General features: G+C 36.1%; 3 protein-coding genes and 1 non-coding gene across 5 annotated transcripts in view; 3 read left to right on the top strand and 1 right to left on the bottom strand.

The window, feature by feature from the left end:
• Positions 1–2,267: 2,267 nt before the first annotated feature.
• On the top strand, positions 2,268–7,382 carry LOC107710334 (shugoshin-like 1). Its single transcript, XM_016515082.1, has 9 exons — positions 2,268–2,716; positions 3,079–3,278; positions 3,511–3,566; positions 4,239–4,300; positions 4,393–5,265; positions 5,341–5,481; positions 6,466–6,630; positions 6,870–7,035; positions 7,150–7,382. The coding sequence occupies exons 1-9, from the start codon at positions 2,563–2,565 to the stop codon at positions 7,283–7,285; spliced, it is 1,953 nt and encodes a 650-aa protein (XP_016370568.1). The 5' UTR covers positions 2,268–2,562; the 3' UTR covers positions 7,286–7,382.
• Positions 7,383–8,568: 1,186 nt separating this feature from the next.
• On the bottom strand, positions 8,569–10,610 carry LOC107710319 (60S ribosomal protein L14-like). Of its 2 annotated transcripts, none has more exons than XM_016515062.1 (6): positions 10,520–10,610; positions 9,859–9,960; positions 9,617–9,711; positions 9,025–9,124; positions 8,784–8,837; positions 8,569–8,677 (listed from the first exon to the last, which is right to left on the bottom strand). In XM_016515062.1, the coding sequence occupies exons 1-6, from the start codon at positions 10,598–10,600 to the stop codon at positions 8,612–8,614; spliced, it is 498 nt and encodes a 165-aa protein (XP_016370548.1). In that variant the 5' UTR covers positions 10,601–10,610; the 3' UTR covers positions 8,569–8,611. The 2 variants fall into 2 exon arrangements, with proteins under 2 accessions (XP_016370548.1, XP_016370549.1); XM_016515063.1 differs by lacking the exon at positions 10,520–10,610 and adding an exon at positions 10,367–10,470.
• Positions 10,611–11,051: 441 nt separating this feature from the next.
• Positions 11,052–11,123, top strand: trnap-agg (transfer RNA proline (anticodon AGG)). Its single transcript has one exon. It is a non-coding gene; the product is annotated as a tRNA-Pro (tRNA).
• A 2,311-nt stretch (positions 11,124–13,434) lies between these two features.
• LOC107710309 (uncharacterized) overlaps positions 13,435–16,229 on the top strand; it is an 11,906-nt gene continuing 9,111 nt past the window's right edge. The window contains exons 1-2 of the mRNA XM_016515054.1: positions 13,435–13,446; positions 14,696–14,777. Of these exons, the coding sequence (XP_016370540.1) occupies positions 13,435–13,446; positions 14,696–14,777 (94 nt within the window). The remainder of the gene's footprint in view (positions 13,447–14,695; positions 14,778–16,229) is intronic.

The following is a 16,229-nucleotide window of genomic DNA, read 5'->3' on the forward strand; positions in this document are numbered from 1 at the left end:
TAGAGGGTGGTAAAGCGTCTCATTGTCCCAGTTGTTTGGTTGAGGTGCTTTGTGGCAGTGCCCACCTCCATCCACCTCTTTAAATACTGCTGATAAGGACCACTGAAATATGCAAAATCGCTCTTATGTATGTGACACAACTCTGATTTCAATTATCATGGAACATTTCACACTGGAACACTTATCATCATCATCATCATCATCGTCATAGCCCCTGACAAACCATCTCACATTTACTCATGACCAAAAACTACTTCAAACCTCATAAGGTCTTCAGAAGCTTTTGGTCCCTTATCCTGCTTCATCAATTCTCGTTCATTGCATAGTGGGAGACAATGTATAATGCTTTTTTTTATTGATTTGCAGAAAACCTCCCTTTTTCCAGCATGTTGTTTCTGAGTGTCTAATATGGTTAGTCATTGTGTTTATGGATATTTGCCTGTTTTTACTGTCATCGTAATTAATTTTTCTCAGGTTTTACAACCCATGCCCTTATTTAAAGGGGTCATATGATGCGATTTCAAATTTTCCTTTCTCTTTGGAGTGTTACAAGCTCTTGGTTCATAAAGAAGATCTGTAAAGTTGCAAAGACTAAAGTCTCAAATCCAAAGAGATATTCTTTATAAAAGTTAAGAGTCAGCCACACCTACCTAAAACGTTTTAGTGCTGACCTGTTGCACTGACAAAGAAATTGTTCACAAATCATCCTCACAAATTAAATGGTCACTTCTGGAATACTTTTTATTCTTACACTTATTACACTTATTATTGTTTTTTTTTTCTGCGATTATAGTTTTGGTAAAATAATCCCCAATTTGAGGAAATGTTTTGCAACTAGGAAAAATGTTTGCATATAAACAAACACAAATTAAAATTTTCTAAATGTACTAAGTAAACATGCATAGCGTCACACTGCTATGGGGTGTGTTGTTGAAGCACGTCCTGTTTGGATCTGAACAAATAAACCTAACTAGACCCTTTTTATTTATCCTGAGATTCTGAATGGTATGGGTTTTTTTTTGTGCAAATCTTACAGATGTTTGTGTACATGTGGATGGTCATGTGTTACTGTATTCATATAGCTATCTGATGACGAGTTAGAATTGCAGAAGCTGTTTTTGCAGCTTCACTTCAATAGATTATCTTTTTAGACTAGAGGGGAAGGGTTCAGGTTACGATAGTAGGCTACAACAAATGAGGAGTAAATGTAATTGTTTCAATATGTTGTTGTACTTTCTATCACAGTGTCAGAGACTAAAGCATTTGGTGTGGAGTCAGAAAAGGGGGGGAGCACTTCACTTCTCATACTGGATAAATTATGATTTGTTTAGCAGGGAACTTTGACAGCAGTTCAGCCTTTCCGTAGCTGTAAGTGTATTTACTGGCAAGTCACATGTTTGTAAATAATTAAGCGAGGAACTAATGATCATGAGACTCTTCTTATATTCTAATGAACAAAACCAAGAGAAATGTTAATTCAGAATATTCAGTGAACAACATTTTACAAATCTTAACTTGTTAAATTGATATATAAATAATGAAAATAAATAAATAAATAAATAAAGGAGTATAATTAAGGAGATAAAATGTGCTGCTTCACTTATATATCAATATATTTAATAATAATACATAATTACATTTATATTTACATTTAGTCATTTAGCAGACGCTTTAATCCAAAGCGACTTACAAATGAGGACATTACATACTCTAATAGCATATTTTTGCATATACGTATACATAACATTATTATTAAGAAGTAGACTTTATTTAGAGCAGTAGAAAGTAGACTTTTATGTAGAACAAGAACATTTACATATACATAAAAAGTATTTATACAATGTACTCATTGTTATCATCATAGTAGCATCAAAGGAAATAAATCCAGGGAGTAACTAAATTGTCAAAGAAAAGGTTTCAAGTATTCTATACATTCGTTTTGCCTTTATTTATTTATTCGTTCATTCATTAATCATTTCAGAGTCTCAGTATATTTTATTAGTTCAGTTTTAAACAGTATGATTTCGGTTTGTTGTTTGCCCATTTTTGTTTGTGTAGCCTATATTTTATTTTCCAAACATAATTAAAAATTAATCACCAATTTCCTTTCTAAACTCTTATTTCCATACAATAATAATAAAGTTTTACCAGTTAAAGCGAATTATTAATTTTGTGTGTTAAAATTTTAGATGTTAACTTTTAAGAAGTAGACTGCCTGCAGATGAAATTTGCAGGATGTCGTCTGAACTACTCGCGGAAGTGACGTAACTCTACGTTTGTTCCTCCAATCAGAGTTCGCAGCGCATGATTTCGAACATCAACGTCCCGGACGGGAGGGGAGATACGCCAGAGAAGCAACTCACACAAAATACACAACTTATGCACTGTCCGCCCTAAAGTAGCTGCTCATTCATCTTATGATAGTTGCAAATAAGTGGGTAAGACGTACGCTGTGTTTTGGTGAAGCTCGGCGTAATATGGAGACAAACGTTAACCCTTAATCAGCTGATAGACTTTACATTGGACGTTGTGGATGTGTGACTGATCCTGCGCAGCTCAGCTATGGTTCGGGAGCGGGTGGTGCAGAAGAAGTCCTTCCAGCAGAGTCTGGACGACATCAAGGACAAAATGAAGGAAAAGAGAAACAAACGTCTCGCCAACGCTTTAACGTTAGCTGCCAGCCGCGGCCTGTCAAAACTGAAGAACAAAAACACAGGTGCGATTACATGAGGGTTTGGCTTTGTGTTGCATTCTATATTGGTATATTTGTGACTTTAGATGTACCTTTTTGATGTGTTTTTGTGTTTATAACTTCCAGTTTGTCTTTAATTATACCGTTAGTAGTAAATTGTGTCATCTACGCACCCTTGCGTTGTTCCAAACTCATATGACAGGTTTACTTCTGTGAAAAACAAATTGGAATTGGACTGACAGCCTCAGTCCCCATTCACTTTCATTGCATTTTTTCCTATTAACCTTAACATCTCCTTTTGTGTTGCACAGAAGGTCATACAGGTTTGGAAGAAAATGAAGGGACTGTAAATCACAACATTGTTTCATTTTTCCATCCCTCCACAGCTACAGTGAAGCCATTCGTGCTGAAGAGTGTCCAGGTGAATAACAAAGCTCTTGCAGTTGCCCTGCAGACAGAGAGGGAGAAGGTACGGCAAGCGCAGGGGGTCATCCTGCAGCTCAAGAAAGAAAGGCAAGCGCTCATCTTTCACCTGCTGATGCTGAAGAGGACACTTAAAGATCGGGGACCTGCTGAAAGTGCCCAGGTTAGAGGTGTACACAAGGTGTCATGCAGATGCTGAGTACTTATTTCGCGTGGTGCTGATATGTAAAGTTTTCATGGATGGAGACATGGGATGAAGAAATGCAGTGCCGGATGTTGCATCCATGTACAGATTTTTCTTTGTTTGGGCATATGAGCTGATGTGTATAAAGTGTGTATAGTTATTCCATTTATTCAAGGCTCTGCTGGTTTCATTTTCATGCTTGTTTTTGTAGGTTTCTTCTCCTGTTGAGACGAGTCCACCAAGTCCACCTCAACCAATCAGTCCTAAGTAAGCAAGAGCAAATCTGTAGCTCTAAAGCTTTTAATAAAAAGTATTATAACATCTGGGGTCAGTAAGATTTTTGAAATGTTTTTAAAAGAAGTCTGTTATGCTCACCAAGGCTAAGGCTTGATTTATTGATAAAAAACAGCAATATTGTGAAATTTTATTACAATTTAAAATAATGCTTTTGTATTTTAATATATTATAAAAATGTAATTTATTCCTGTAATGGCGAAGCTGTATTCTCAGAAGCCATTACTCCAGTTTTCAGAGTCTCGCGATCCTTCAGAAATCAGTCTAATATGATGTTCAAGAAACATTTCTTATTATTATCTGTTGAAAATAATTTTGCCGTTTAATATTTTTTAGGATTTGTTGATGAATAGAAATTTCGAAAGATCAGCATTTATTTGAAATAATTATTTTTTTTAAACTATATATATATATATATATGTATATATATATATACAGTATGTGACCCTGAACCACAAAACCAGTCTTAAATCGCTTGGGTATATTTGTAGCAATAGCACACCACCCACTCTGTATACCACTCTGTTTATAAAAATGTAAATAAATAAATGTATATTAGAGAACCCATTTTGATCAAAATACAGCTTTTTTTCATGATTCGTTCAACTTACCGAAGATAATATTGTTACTGTCATTGTGGCACAGACCAGTACATGTGATTGAGACTATCCAGGATCATCACTCAGCAGAACCACCTTTTACTGCAGGTACTGGACTGTATGTAGTTATCACCTTAACTGCTGAATACTATGAACAGTCTGTATGTTTGTAGTTTTATTCTTTACTGCTTTGTTTGCAGAGGCTGTTTCGGGTTGTCGCAGTGACAGACAGGTTTCATTGCCCCCCACAGTAGGAACAAGGCGAAAGAGACACTCTGAGATTGAGAGGAGACGAAGCTCACGTTTTGACTCTGGCACTGTCGAGAAATGTAACATATTGGATGTGAGAAGAGAAGAGACTATTGATAACAGACAAGAGGTGGGGCTAAACACACCATTGGAGGAGGTGTGTAATGAACAGGAAGAGCTTAATGAGGACCAAGCTGGACAAAAAACAGGGCCGAACTGTGAGTTCAACCTAGAGATTTCTGAACTTCCAGCTGTTCAGCACTCGACGCCTGAGCCCCCCCAGCGGACCACCAGACAGCCCAAGAAGAAACCTACCCAAGCCGCTCCCCGCCCCAAACCAGAGCGGGGGCGCAAACCAGACCGAGCCCCGTTGAAGAAACCATGGGAAAACCCCAAACCCCGTGCTCGCTCCAAGAGCCGGGACCGATGTCAGAGTCGTGCAAGAGCGGCACTTCCACCTGCCGATCGCCTTAACTCCTCGTTGGGTGGCAATGACACCTTTGACTTTGACTGTGAAGAGGCCATCCATCTAACGCCTTTCAGAGCAGGAACCAAAGCTGTGGAGAAACCATCACCTGATGCTCCGGATAAAGAGGACAAGGTCTTGCCCAGTCCTGTTGCCATGGAATCCAACAACAGCCTCTCAGAAGATGAACAGGATGCAGATGGTTCCCCTTATGTACCAAAGAGGAGATCCAAAAGAGCTCGTAGTCCACCACCCAGACGGGCTCGCTCTAAAAGGTGGTCTGTTCAAGAGGCCAGAGAAAACAGAGGAAAAGAAAATACTTCCCAAAAGCAGGACCATGTTGAAATACAGCACAGAGGTAAGTATACAGTGTTTTTTAAAAATATATGAAAATGTTACATTTATTTGTTTTAATCTGTTTAATGTTCTACAGAAAAAAGTAGGCCTGAAACTGAAGAAATTGGTCTGCACCTCAGCGATGATCTCGGCCCAGGCCTTCTGCTCCCACATTCACCAGTTTGTGTTCCTCCTGAAAATCCTAGCCAATCAGAACCAAGCCAAGAGATCTGCCAAGGTAACTTTGTGTGTGGAAACACTAAACTTTTTCTTTTTTTTTTACTTTTTTAATTGTTAATGATATCTAATGGTAGACTTATAAATCTAAAGATAAAATAATTTAAGAAGAGAAAGCAGTAACTATAAAGAATTCTCATTTATTCAGTGAAGCATTTTTCAGGATTTCTGCAGGTTTCAAAAAGGTCTTCTTGAGTCTCCCTTCTACTAATTAAGGCTTTAAAAGGTCTTAAATCAGAGCAGAAACTCTTAAATTTAGACAGGAATTTAGCATTAAATGTTGCATGCACGGCAAAAAAAAATTGTATATCTTCCTCAGTATTTTTGTTTTGTTTTCCAATGCAAGCATATATGCAAATTGAAGATCTGAAGTCTTGTTTTCTGAGAAACTGAACAAAATACGTTTATGCTTAAACACGAACAAATATCTGTCAATGTGGTATGAAAACTTGTTTTCCCTTTGAATTAACTTGATCTTGTTTTAATCATAAACTCACTCAGGACTTTTTATCTTGTCATTTTGCCTCTCAAGTAAATGTATCTTGATTTAAGAATCTGTAGACAATTGCACTGGAAAACAAGACAAAAATACTGATGAAGAACATATTTTGCAGTGTGATCAGAAGGCACAGAAAAAGTTATTTCCATATTCTAGTGGTTGAGAGCAGAGGTATTCATTAAAGTCTTTTTTGCAAAATGAATTAAAAAGTAATGGAGATCTGGAAACTGCATTTTCAAACTTCGAAGCATTGCTAATACAAGCTATTTACATTTAGAGACCATATTGACGTATTGTGGTCCATTCAATGTATTCCCTAAATTCTCTTTATTTTGTCCTACATTTATCTTTATAACCCGTTTTAACAATGGAAATATTTCTTTACATTTTCCTTGAATTTTCTTTACTTGGTCTTAAAAAGTCTTACATTTGTCTTTATTAAATCTACAAAAACCCTGTTTTTACAATGGAAATAATTTCCCGTAGCGCCACCTTCTGCTGTTTCTGTGGAGTCTCCGATCCCGATTACTCCTGGTGGAGAGGTAGAGCTTATGATGATTGACTGCCCAATATTTGAATTTCCAAAGCACCCTAGTAACTCATCCAACCAGGAAAATAAAATGGCTTTGGTGAATAAAGGCAGAAGAAAAGGTAAAATCCTTGTTGCTTGTCTTTCTATTTGACTTTAGATTTGTTGATCTGGGCACATTTCCACCAAAATGTGCTGGAGGAGCTCTTGTATCTTGTATCAATCTCTTGTTTCTCACTGCATGTATGTGTACCTGTCTTTAAATATTCACTCACCAATGTCACATTTCTTGAGGTCACTTTTTCCAGGAGTGGTAGAAGGAAAATTAGTTTGTCACACACATGCACTTGTGTTTCTGCAGGTGGGCTGGTTGTTCGCTCCTTTCTGGGCTTGGGTTTGAGTGATGTGACAAATCTCTCCCCCGCAGCCTATCAGAAGCCCATGTCTGCTCAAAACACCCCTCAAAGCTCCACTCGTAAGCGCCGCTGTATGAGTACTGTCAACTACAAGGAGCCCTCAATCAACTCGTAAGTTCTTTGAAACTTTAAATAGTTTGAAGTGCCTGGTATTCTTCTTTCTGATATTGTAATATTTTTCAAGCTTATGGCATGATCTTTTCGTACACACTTTTTATTTTTTAGGAAACTTCGACGTGGTGACAAATTTACAGACATCCGTTTCCTACGTTCCCCCATCTTCAAACAGAATCCCACTTCCCGTCGAAGTTCACTTAAAAAGATGGAATTATATAATGAGTCTTTTGTGGGTTGTCGCTGAATAACTGATGTGACTTGTTAGGCCTTTGTAGCATGATTTCTGCCCAGCTTCATAGAATTACAGTGCTGTATGTCTAAACCTTTGCATTATTTTTTCAACTGTTACATTATTATTTTTTTAATCTCATGATTTGAATTGTGAATATTAATAAAATTAGCCTTTTAACTGTCAGGTTTGTTTTCATTTACAATTAGGAGCCCATTACACACACAAAAATAAATCATTTTTATTAGACTTACAACTGGAAGCATTTCAACAGATTAGTTTTCTTTTCAGAAAATAGGGAGTTTAATTTCACTCAATTGTGTTAAAGTGTCATGGTCATTTTGTGAGTTTCTAATAGAGTTACAAGATACTTAAGTCATAAAGTATAATTTTAAAGACTTTCATAGGTGATGTAGGCTATATAAACTATGGCAACTAAATAGCCGATTGTAGTCATGTCTGTGTAAGCTATGTGGTACCAGCAAAGTAAAACAGCTGAAATTGTTTCTCATGTGTCCAAATGCTTTACATGAAGCGCAAGCTGAAGTTACAATTGTGATTAAGCAGTTACTATATATAGTCAGGATAAAATTAATAAAACTTTTGCAATGGAAGTATATAGCTGACATTAACGTGAATACTATAAAAATGCTGGTCTGATGAAAGTACCTAATTGTTTTAGCAATGCTTTACAATAAAGTAGAATTGGTTAACATTAAGAAATCTTAATGTATTATTAACAATGAACAGTTGTATTGCATTTATGAATAACTTGCATTAACCTAGATTGGAACGCTGTAAAAAAAAAAATGTTGATATGAACAATAACATTTAGATGTATAAGTAGCATTAACTAATATAATTAAATGAAACCTTAAATGTCCTCATCTTATGGTTGCCTCATGAACTAACAATATTTCATTTATTAACTTTTATATTTACATTAAATACATTTTCATTACACCGTGCACTGTGAACTAACATGAACATCTATTTTATTAGCATCAAGATTAATAATTGTATAAACAATATAGTTCATTGTTAGCTAATCTATTAAGTAATGTTAACAACTGAGACCTTAGTGTAACATATTCATTCCTAACTAATGCATGCATGTTACCACTGTATTCATGTTGCACAATCATATGTATCAATCTATGCCATGTATTTTCCATTTCTGTCTTCACATGAAATCAAGAACAGTGTAAACTCATCAAAAAGGCACACGTGAACACATTTTCCCCACCAGTACAAAACCAGCTTCAAAATCATCCATAAGACAATGGACAAAACAACACACATTTACGAGTTTACAAGTCAAACACGTTTATTTAAGATAGATTATGCTTTCTTTTGTGCTGCAGCTTTCTGCAGCTTTTTCAACTCATGCTTGATGATCTTGTTCCTCTGCGGAGAGAAAAAAAAAACAGGTTAATTTGTAATCATATCTTCTGACACTGCAGCATCATATACACCACAAATTCTTTTTGTATTACAGTCCAACAAAACATACCATTTTCTTGGCCTTCATCACCTTGTAGCGATCAAAGTCAGACATTGTGGCCCTCTGTTAAAAGAAAATTAGCATGGTAAGAAAAAAAATAATTATGAAGCATGCTGCAAAAGTCCTAAGACGCAACCTCGAAATTGCTAGATCAGGCTAGAAGATGCCTTTCATTCACAACACAAACAATCTTCATCCAACTAACAACTGTGCATGAGTGCAAGAGATCTCAACCGGCTCTATAACATACCTTCTTTCTGGCCTCAATTTTCTTAGCCCAGCTGCTTTCTTCCCACTTCTTGTTGATCTCTGCCTTTTCCCAGGCACGCCTCACGTACTTCTGACGGGCACTGAAGCAAACCAAAACAGAGGTGATATGTGAAATGGGCACAAATTAACAAGGGCTCAGGCCAAATATACCACCAAAAGTGACAAAAATGTTTAATTTAAAAAATAAATAAAACAAAGTTAATCTAGTTAACAGATTGTTGAATACAGAGGCATTTAAGTGGCCTGAAGGCATCAGATCTTTTTTTAAACATAAATATGAAAGTACAAATATATTTAAAGAGACTTTATACTAAAAGGCACCTCGAAGTGGAAAAAGTAGCAAAAACCAAAGAGCGCATTTCAAATAAGTTTTACAATAATTTCTGAAATTGGTGTAAAATGTTAGCACACAATTTAGAGAAAACAAGAAATCAATTTTGACATTTGAAAGCAGAGCAAAATTTTGCGATACACAAGAACCACTGATAATCAAATACTACTACTACAATGAGATCAGCAAAATATATGTACTCATAAAGCATGAAATAAACGCTCCGGGCACATAAGCTCACCTGTGAGGTACTTTGATGACGTAGTCAGTGAGCTGCAAGCACTTGAAAGGCATCCCCTGTCTCTTCACTCCAGTGCATGGGCCATCTACCAGTGCCTACAGAGAATTTAAAACAAGCTCAAGTTACGACTCTACAAATCTGCCATGAGTGATTTAACCATGACGTGCTTTCATGAAGCTTTTTCATGTGAAATGAAGGTTGTACGCTTCACAATATAAAATATAGCAGTATTCAAAACTCACCCTGTTTTGGTCAATGACATCTACAATTGCCACCAGTTTGCCCTCGTGAGGACCGAAAGCAATGAAGGCAACCCGGCCGATCTCGACAAAGCGCTTAAACACCTGGGAATCAAAATACAGGAAACAAGAGAAGAGTATTGATGCATGTTCAGTTCAAACAGCAGAAGTAAAGTTAACGACTGGCATTGCTTTGGGCGCATCCAATTATATCTGACTTTAAGTATATTTTAGCCAGTTTCTCCCTTTCCAAAAGTCCCTAGCTTTATATCCACAGTACATCTGTCCTGCTAATTGATCACACATGCCTACAGAAGAATGAGACCGACCGAAGCACGGCATTCCAGTTTTAAAACTCATTCATCTTTGGGTTTTCGTAACCTTAGCATCATTTGTTGGTAATAAATATGAAACACAAGTCTACAATCTGATAGGTCTGTATCTGCTGTAACTCCGGCCTAACCCACTCCACCACGTTGTTTCGAGACATGTCTGAAGCTCATTTTCTCACCGATAGCGCTAAAAGGTTCACTTCTACTACAATCATATTATGTGTGGGGCCATTGTGTTATTAAAATACGTTTCCGATGTATCCTTGGTCTGTAATATTTAAAAAAAACACAAGATTTGCTTGATTTTAGACTGCGTAAGTGAGTTCACTCACCATGATGGCAGACCGTGGTAGAAAAAGAACTAAAGCACTTCCGCTCTGGAGTGAAGAGCCTTCCGTTTGAGTAGTGCGCATGCGCGACGTCTGTAACGGGTGGGAATGGAGGGGGATAGTACTATTGCAGCTGTTTATTTTCATTTTTAAGTTTATCAAAGAATGTGCATTATGAATGTAATTTATGAATTGCCCAAATCGTTTAAGCAGTTTGATACCAACTGTTCAAAAGAATCGAAATATCCGAATTGCATTATTAATAATATGGTTACGAACAAATCATACGAGTAACCATATATTATTTTTGAAAATCCCGTGTACTTGTAAATAACGCACTAATTTGTTTTGTGCTTTGTGCTGGTCATAGCTAGAGGTGGAAGAAAAGCTTCCAATGAACGCAGTTTAGTGTGTGACCGCTGGGTGGCAGTAACAAGCACCCGGCAGAGTCTCACAGTTACACGTAAATACAGATTTTACTTTAAACGTGGCAGGTTTGTGCTGAAAGAAAATTGTTCCAGAATTCTAGACGGGAGGCTCGTCGGTCTAGGGGTATGATTCTCGCTTAGGGTGCGAGAGGTCCCGGGTTCAAATCCCGGACGAGCCCTTTCTTTTTCAGATGCTTCAAATGCTCTTACTGTCACTACAATGGCAATATATATAAATTACGTTGTTAATTTATTAAATAATAAAAATTATGTTCTCAATAAAACTTTACAATATAGTAATGGAATTAATGTATTATTTGCTTCATGTTAGTTGGTTTTCAATGTAAAACATTCCATAGGCTATATATCAAAAATAGAGTAAAAACAGTAATATTGTAAAATACTTTTAAATAAAGGTTTTCTATTTTAATATACTTTAAAATAGCCTATAATCTATTCCTGTGGTGAAAAAAAAACAAAAAAACAAAATTATTATTATTTTTTTATTTTTTTTTTTGGAATGTGTGATACTTTTTTTTTAGGATTCTTTGATGAATAAAAAGAAGATTAAAATGAACAGCATTTATTCAAAATATAAATCTTTTGTAATAATATAAGTCTTTGCTATCATGTTTTATTCTTTTGACATATCCTTGCTGAATTAAAGTAGGCCTATTACAGTTTTTCTGAATTGCTAAAACATTAAACCCCAATCTCTGGACCAAATTCTCACTAGCTTAAATCAATTTGTCGAATAAAGCACTCTTTCTGCTAAACCTTAAATACATTCAGGCAGTTAGGCTCTATTTGCAAATCTCATGCACTCTTTTTGCAAAACTCTAAACACATTCTCATTCACTTAAACACTTATCACACTGTGATGCATTTGTGCTGCAAAATGCTAAACACAAGCGGCAAAAATTAAACACAACTAAAGCACAGTTGTCATCGTTTACACACAATGATTCAAAATTGTTCACACTTGTTTCTAATGATGTGATCAAACCAACTGTACAAAATATGAGCCAGTTCAGAGTGCACAAGTGGCACAGGTGACTGAATGATGATACGAACAATAGATGGAAACAATCTGAGAAGGAGAGGAGGAAGAGTACATGTAAGAAGTGGAGGATGAGGAGAGAGAGAGAAAGAGAATGAGTACGGTTTAGAGAGTGTTATCAAGGCTAGATCTGTCAGACCAGAGGGTTTTTTCTCTTTGTCTAGCAAAAAAGACAACATTACTTGTGATGTGGACAAAGTCCTCAGGCCGGTAGCAAAAACGACAACCTTACTTGTGATGTGGACAAAGTCCTCAGGCCGGACTCAAGCACAAAGACATGATGCTGAGACAGAATGAATCTCTATTGACCCTGATTTTACAATTACACAACTTACAGTATTTGAGTGTACTGTAACTAACATGCTATTCATTTAGAATTTTATTTGACCTTTTTGGCCTTTGCAGTTGGACTGCAGTATTTTTGCAGTATCCAAGTGCTGAATACATACAAACATTCAGTACTATTCAATATTCAGCACAATACTATTCTTGCAGTACATACAGTTGGCCTATGCGATATATTCACCTTACTCAGTTGCAGTTACAGTTTTTCTCAATTGCTAACACACTATAACTGATTCGTTTGGCACAATTTTCCAGCACAGCAGTCAGAATCTCAGGATGGTATAAAAAGGAGCACAGGTGATTTGGAAAATGAATCCTACTAGTGAGAGACAAAGAGGAAGAGGAGGGGAAATGAAAACTGAAGGGACGGGGTCAAAGGACATTTATTCCTGATGAAATACACAGCACTATAGTTGATCATGTTCTTGTGCATGAGGACAGCTGGCCTACAGGCTCATCTACAGACTTTCAATACTACTTACAGATAAAATATAATGACAGAACAGTAGCAGTACTTCAGATGAGAGAAGTTTTACTTTTTATATATATGTACAGTAAATACTGAAGAACAGGTTGTACACCCTCAAACTCATAACTGCTGAACTGATTTGTAGCCAAGTACAGTACTTCTTACATGTACTGTATTTTTGCAGGACTAAGAGATGACTCTATATTCTGTTGTGTTCATATGCAATTCTTTGGTATTTGACCTTTTCCTTTCTAGTGCTTTTCATCTACTGTACTGTAAGATCTCTTTACAGCAGTGTAATGAAAATACAGTAATATTTTCTTACTGTAAAGCTTATTGTTGAATTTCACTGTATCTGCTATATTTACTGTAACATGTATCTGCTCTAATTATGTTGTATACTGTAATAGACATTGAGCTGTAAAATGATACCTGATTGCCAAAAGAAGGTTTTTGCAACAGTGTTATGAATTGATCTCATTAGTGTGTAAGACTATGTTGTTGTGTGTGTGTTTCTGAGGGCTTGTGTGTCATGTCTGAGGGCGAAGTTAGTTTTTTTCAGCAAGATTTAATAGTTTTGAGTGGAGAGCTTCATTTTGACCTGAAAATAGGAAGTATGAGGAATTGGGTGAGAAGTTATGGGTTTGTCTTTAGAGTTTCGAGAAAAGGAGTCACAGTTTCAAGAAATGTGTTTAAGCAATCGAGAAAAACTGTACTATACTTTTTTTACAGAATTGCAAAATTGTTTACACAATACCTTATACTTTTTTCTGTAATGTTCTGGATGCTGTGTTCTCCATTTTTCTCTGTAGTGTCTAATAAATGCTCCGTAGTGTTTATTTTATTGACTCATGTGTGTGTGATCTGAGAGCACCGTTTGATTTTGAGTGCAAGTGAAATGGTTATGCAGTGATTGTTTGATTTTGATGGAAGAGTCAGAGGTTTTGTGAATTTAGTTTGAGTATTTGGATTTGTGTTTAAGGTTTTGAGAAAATTAGTGATGGTTTCAAGAAAAGTGTTTTAGCAATTCAGAAAAAGTGAAACTTCACTTATTTCCTTTAAAGTTCTTTGCTAAATTAAAAAAGGGAATTTGACATCAGAAGTGGGTGTCATTTACTTATCTATTTAGAACAGACGTGAGTAATTTGAAATAGTTTATCTGATTTTGCAACACATCCTCCACAAACACTTACGCATAGAAGAGCAAAGAGCAAACCACATAAAGAGCAATGCACTGACTCATCCATGTTGATCTGGTTCAAACACATTTACACTGAGGACAGACAGGTAAGGATCATGATAGCTCTTTTCCCACCACCATCGGTGGAACACACAAGTGAATATGTAACACTTCAAATCTGGAAATCAATCACTTGAAGGTTAAGCTGTTGTATTTTGCCTAGTGTCACAGCAAAAAGACACTGCGCTGACTTTGTGACATGTGATGACTTAAAAAAATAGATAAGACAGAAAACAAGCATAGACTCAGTCAATGTGTTGTATTATATCTTAGGTGAGGATGGGTGACCTTGTGATTTTGTTGCTCACACTTTTTCCTGGGCTGTGCATTGCTGATTTGACAGGTAAGTTTAGAATAATAGAAGTAAAAATGCCTGAATTCAAGAATCAGAGAAGTTCAGTAGCTATTGATTATGATGAAATTAATTTATTTACAATTATAGACTGAAATATAATTAGTGGTTATTGAAAACTTCTATGTATCTCTCTCTCTCTATCTCTCTATCTCATATATATATATATTTATGTTGAACAGAAAATCTCGCTGTTGGAGCTGAAGCTGTCCAGTCTTCCACATACAATCATTTAGGAGCTGCTCAAAATGCTGATCTGGAGGCACAAAAACATTTGATTTTAAGACTGTTAAGGGGAGATTTGTCAACATTTTTCTTCCTGGGCATGGGAAATACCTCACTTTGTGTGAAGTTAAGGTATTTGCAGGTAAGGGAAAGACTCTGAGATAAAATTTGTTCATGTTTTGTTTTATGGTTGTGTTTTATGCAGGGCCGGATTTACCTCTTATCGTGACATAGGTAAAACAATTTTTTGGGCCCCCTTATTAATAGGCCTATATAATATTACCACCCCAGCAAACAAAAATCAGTATCTGCATGTCTCATCAATGAGTATGCAATGATGGAGAACAAGCTTTTGGGGGTTTTGAGAACCAGAAACAAGCTGACTGAGCAATAAAGAGTGAGCCCCTTTATTAAAATACGGATGGGCACTCGAGTTAGTGACTCGGAATCGAGTCGTACTCGAGTCGCATTTTTATAGACTTCAGCTTTGACTTCAGACTCAACCTGAAATGACTCCAGACTTGACTCGACTCGAGGAAAAGGACTCGTGAATATTTTAAAAGCAACTCGAGTCTTGATCCTTATATAACTGATATTTGGCGGACCGCATCCGCACCCCGGCATCCAACAACGCGGTTATTTTAACAACAACAGAAACACGAAGAGCAGCAAAATTATAGATTACTTTCACTAAAACACAGCAGGAAAAAAACAATGCTGCGAATATAGTTATTTTTCTTACTATCTATTTATCTATCTATAACCTTTTCAAATCAGATGTGGCGAGACGTTTCTGATCTACATTTAGCATTATTAATCTGTAAGCTAAGAACATTTCAAAAGAATCATGTAATTATAATTAGGAAATTGTTGTTAGAATGCTAGAACTTAAACTTTGAAAATGCTGGTTATCTTTCTTTTCTGCTCAAGATGAGAACGTTTTGATTATTGTAGATATTTTTAGTAGATAATGCTTTTAAGTAAATTATTAAAATAGTATCGATTTCAGGAGGAAAAGCCTGAACAGAAACAGTATTTGTTTGTCACATGGCCTCGCATGTATCCAAATGTAAAAATACAATGCATGTAATTTTTTTTTTGTCCGGACCTTTGCTTGGAAGAAAATATAGAGGCCGCGGCTCTTGGAACTTTAATTGAATACCCCTGACTTATATAAAAAAGAAATAATTTATTTGTATGGTTTTGTAATATCTGTGTCACATATTTCCTTATGTGTAATGGTATACATAGGACTCCTGTAGAATTTGATAACAGAAAAACTGTTTTGAACATGATAATGGATTAAAACATACAAGTAACAGGCTGGATGTACATTAACCTTACATCTTAACACCACTTTTTTAAAAAAGCAGATCATAGATCATATATTTTGTCTATAGCCTATAGAACAGCTTCGTAAATAGGAAGATTTCAATATATGAGGATTCTGAATGGGATTTTTTTTTGCGAGCCATTAAATGACTTGAGACTCAACTCGGACTCGTGACCAAAGACTCGAGACTTGACTCAGACTCCAGCGACAAAGACTTCAGACTTGACTTGGACTCCAGGTTAAAGACTTCAGACTTGACTC

This window comes from Sinocyclocheilus rhinocerous, unplaced genomic scaffold (assembly GCF_001515625.1).
Source record: "Sinocyclocheilus rhinocerous isolate Xijiao unplaced genomic scaffold, SAMN03320098_v1.1 scaffold897, whole genome shotgun sequence".
Taxonomy (NCBI): Eukaryota; Metazoa; Chordata; class Actinopteri; order Cypriniformes; family Cyprinidae; genus Sinocyclocheilus; species Sinocyclocheilus rhinocerous.

Bases quoted from the DNA above. Each gene is read 5' to 3' on its own strand.
- LOC107710334 (XM_016515082.1), top strand. From the start codon at position 2,563: ATGGTTCGGGAGCGGGTGGTGCAGAAGAAGTCCTTCCAGCAGAGTCTG. The intron at 6,631-6,869 runs GTAAAATCCTTG...GTGTTTCTGCAG, and splicing joins GAATAAAGGCAGAAGAAAAG to GTGGGCTGGTTGTTCGCTCC. The intron at 7,036-7,149 runs GTAAGTTCTTTG...TTTATTTTTTAG, and splicing joins AAGGAGCCCTCAATCAACTC to GAAACTTCGACGTGGTGACA.
- LOC107710319 (XM_016515062.1), bottom strand. From the start codon at position 10,600: ATGCGCACTACTCAAACGGAAGGCTCTTCACTCCAGAGCGGAAGTGCT. The intron at 9,712-9,858 runs GTGAGTTTTGAA...AATTCTCTGTAG, and splicing joins ATGTCATTGACCAAAACAGG to GCACTGGTAGATGGCCCATG. The intron at 9,125-9,616 runs GTGAGCTTATGT...GGTTTGCTTCAG, and splicing joins GTCATCAAAGTACCTCACAG to TGCCCGTCAGAAGTACGTGA.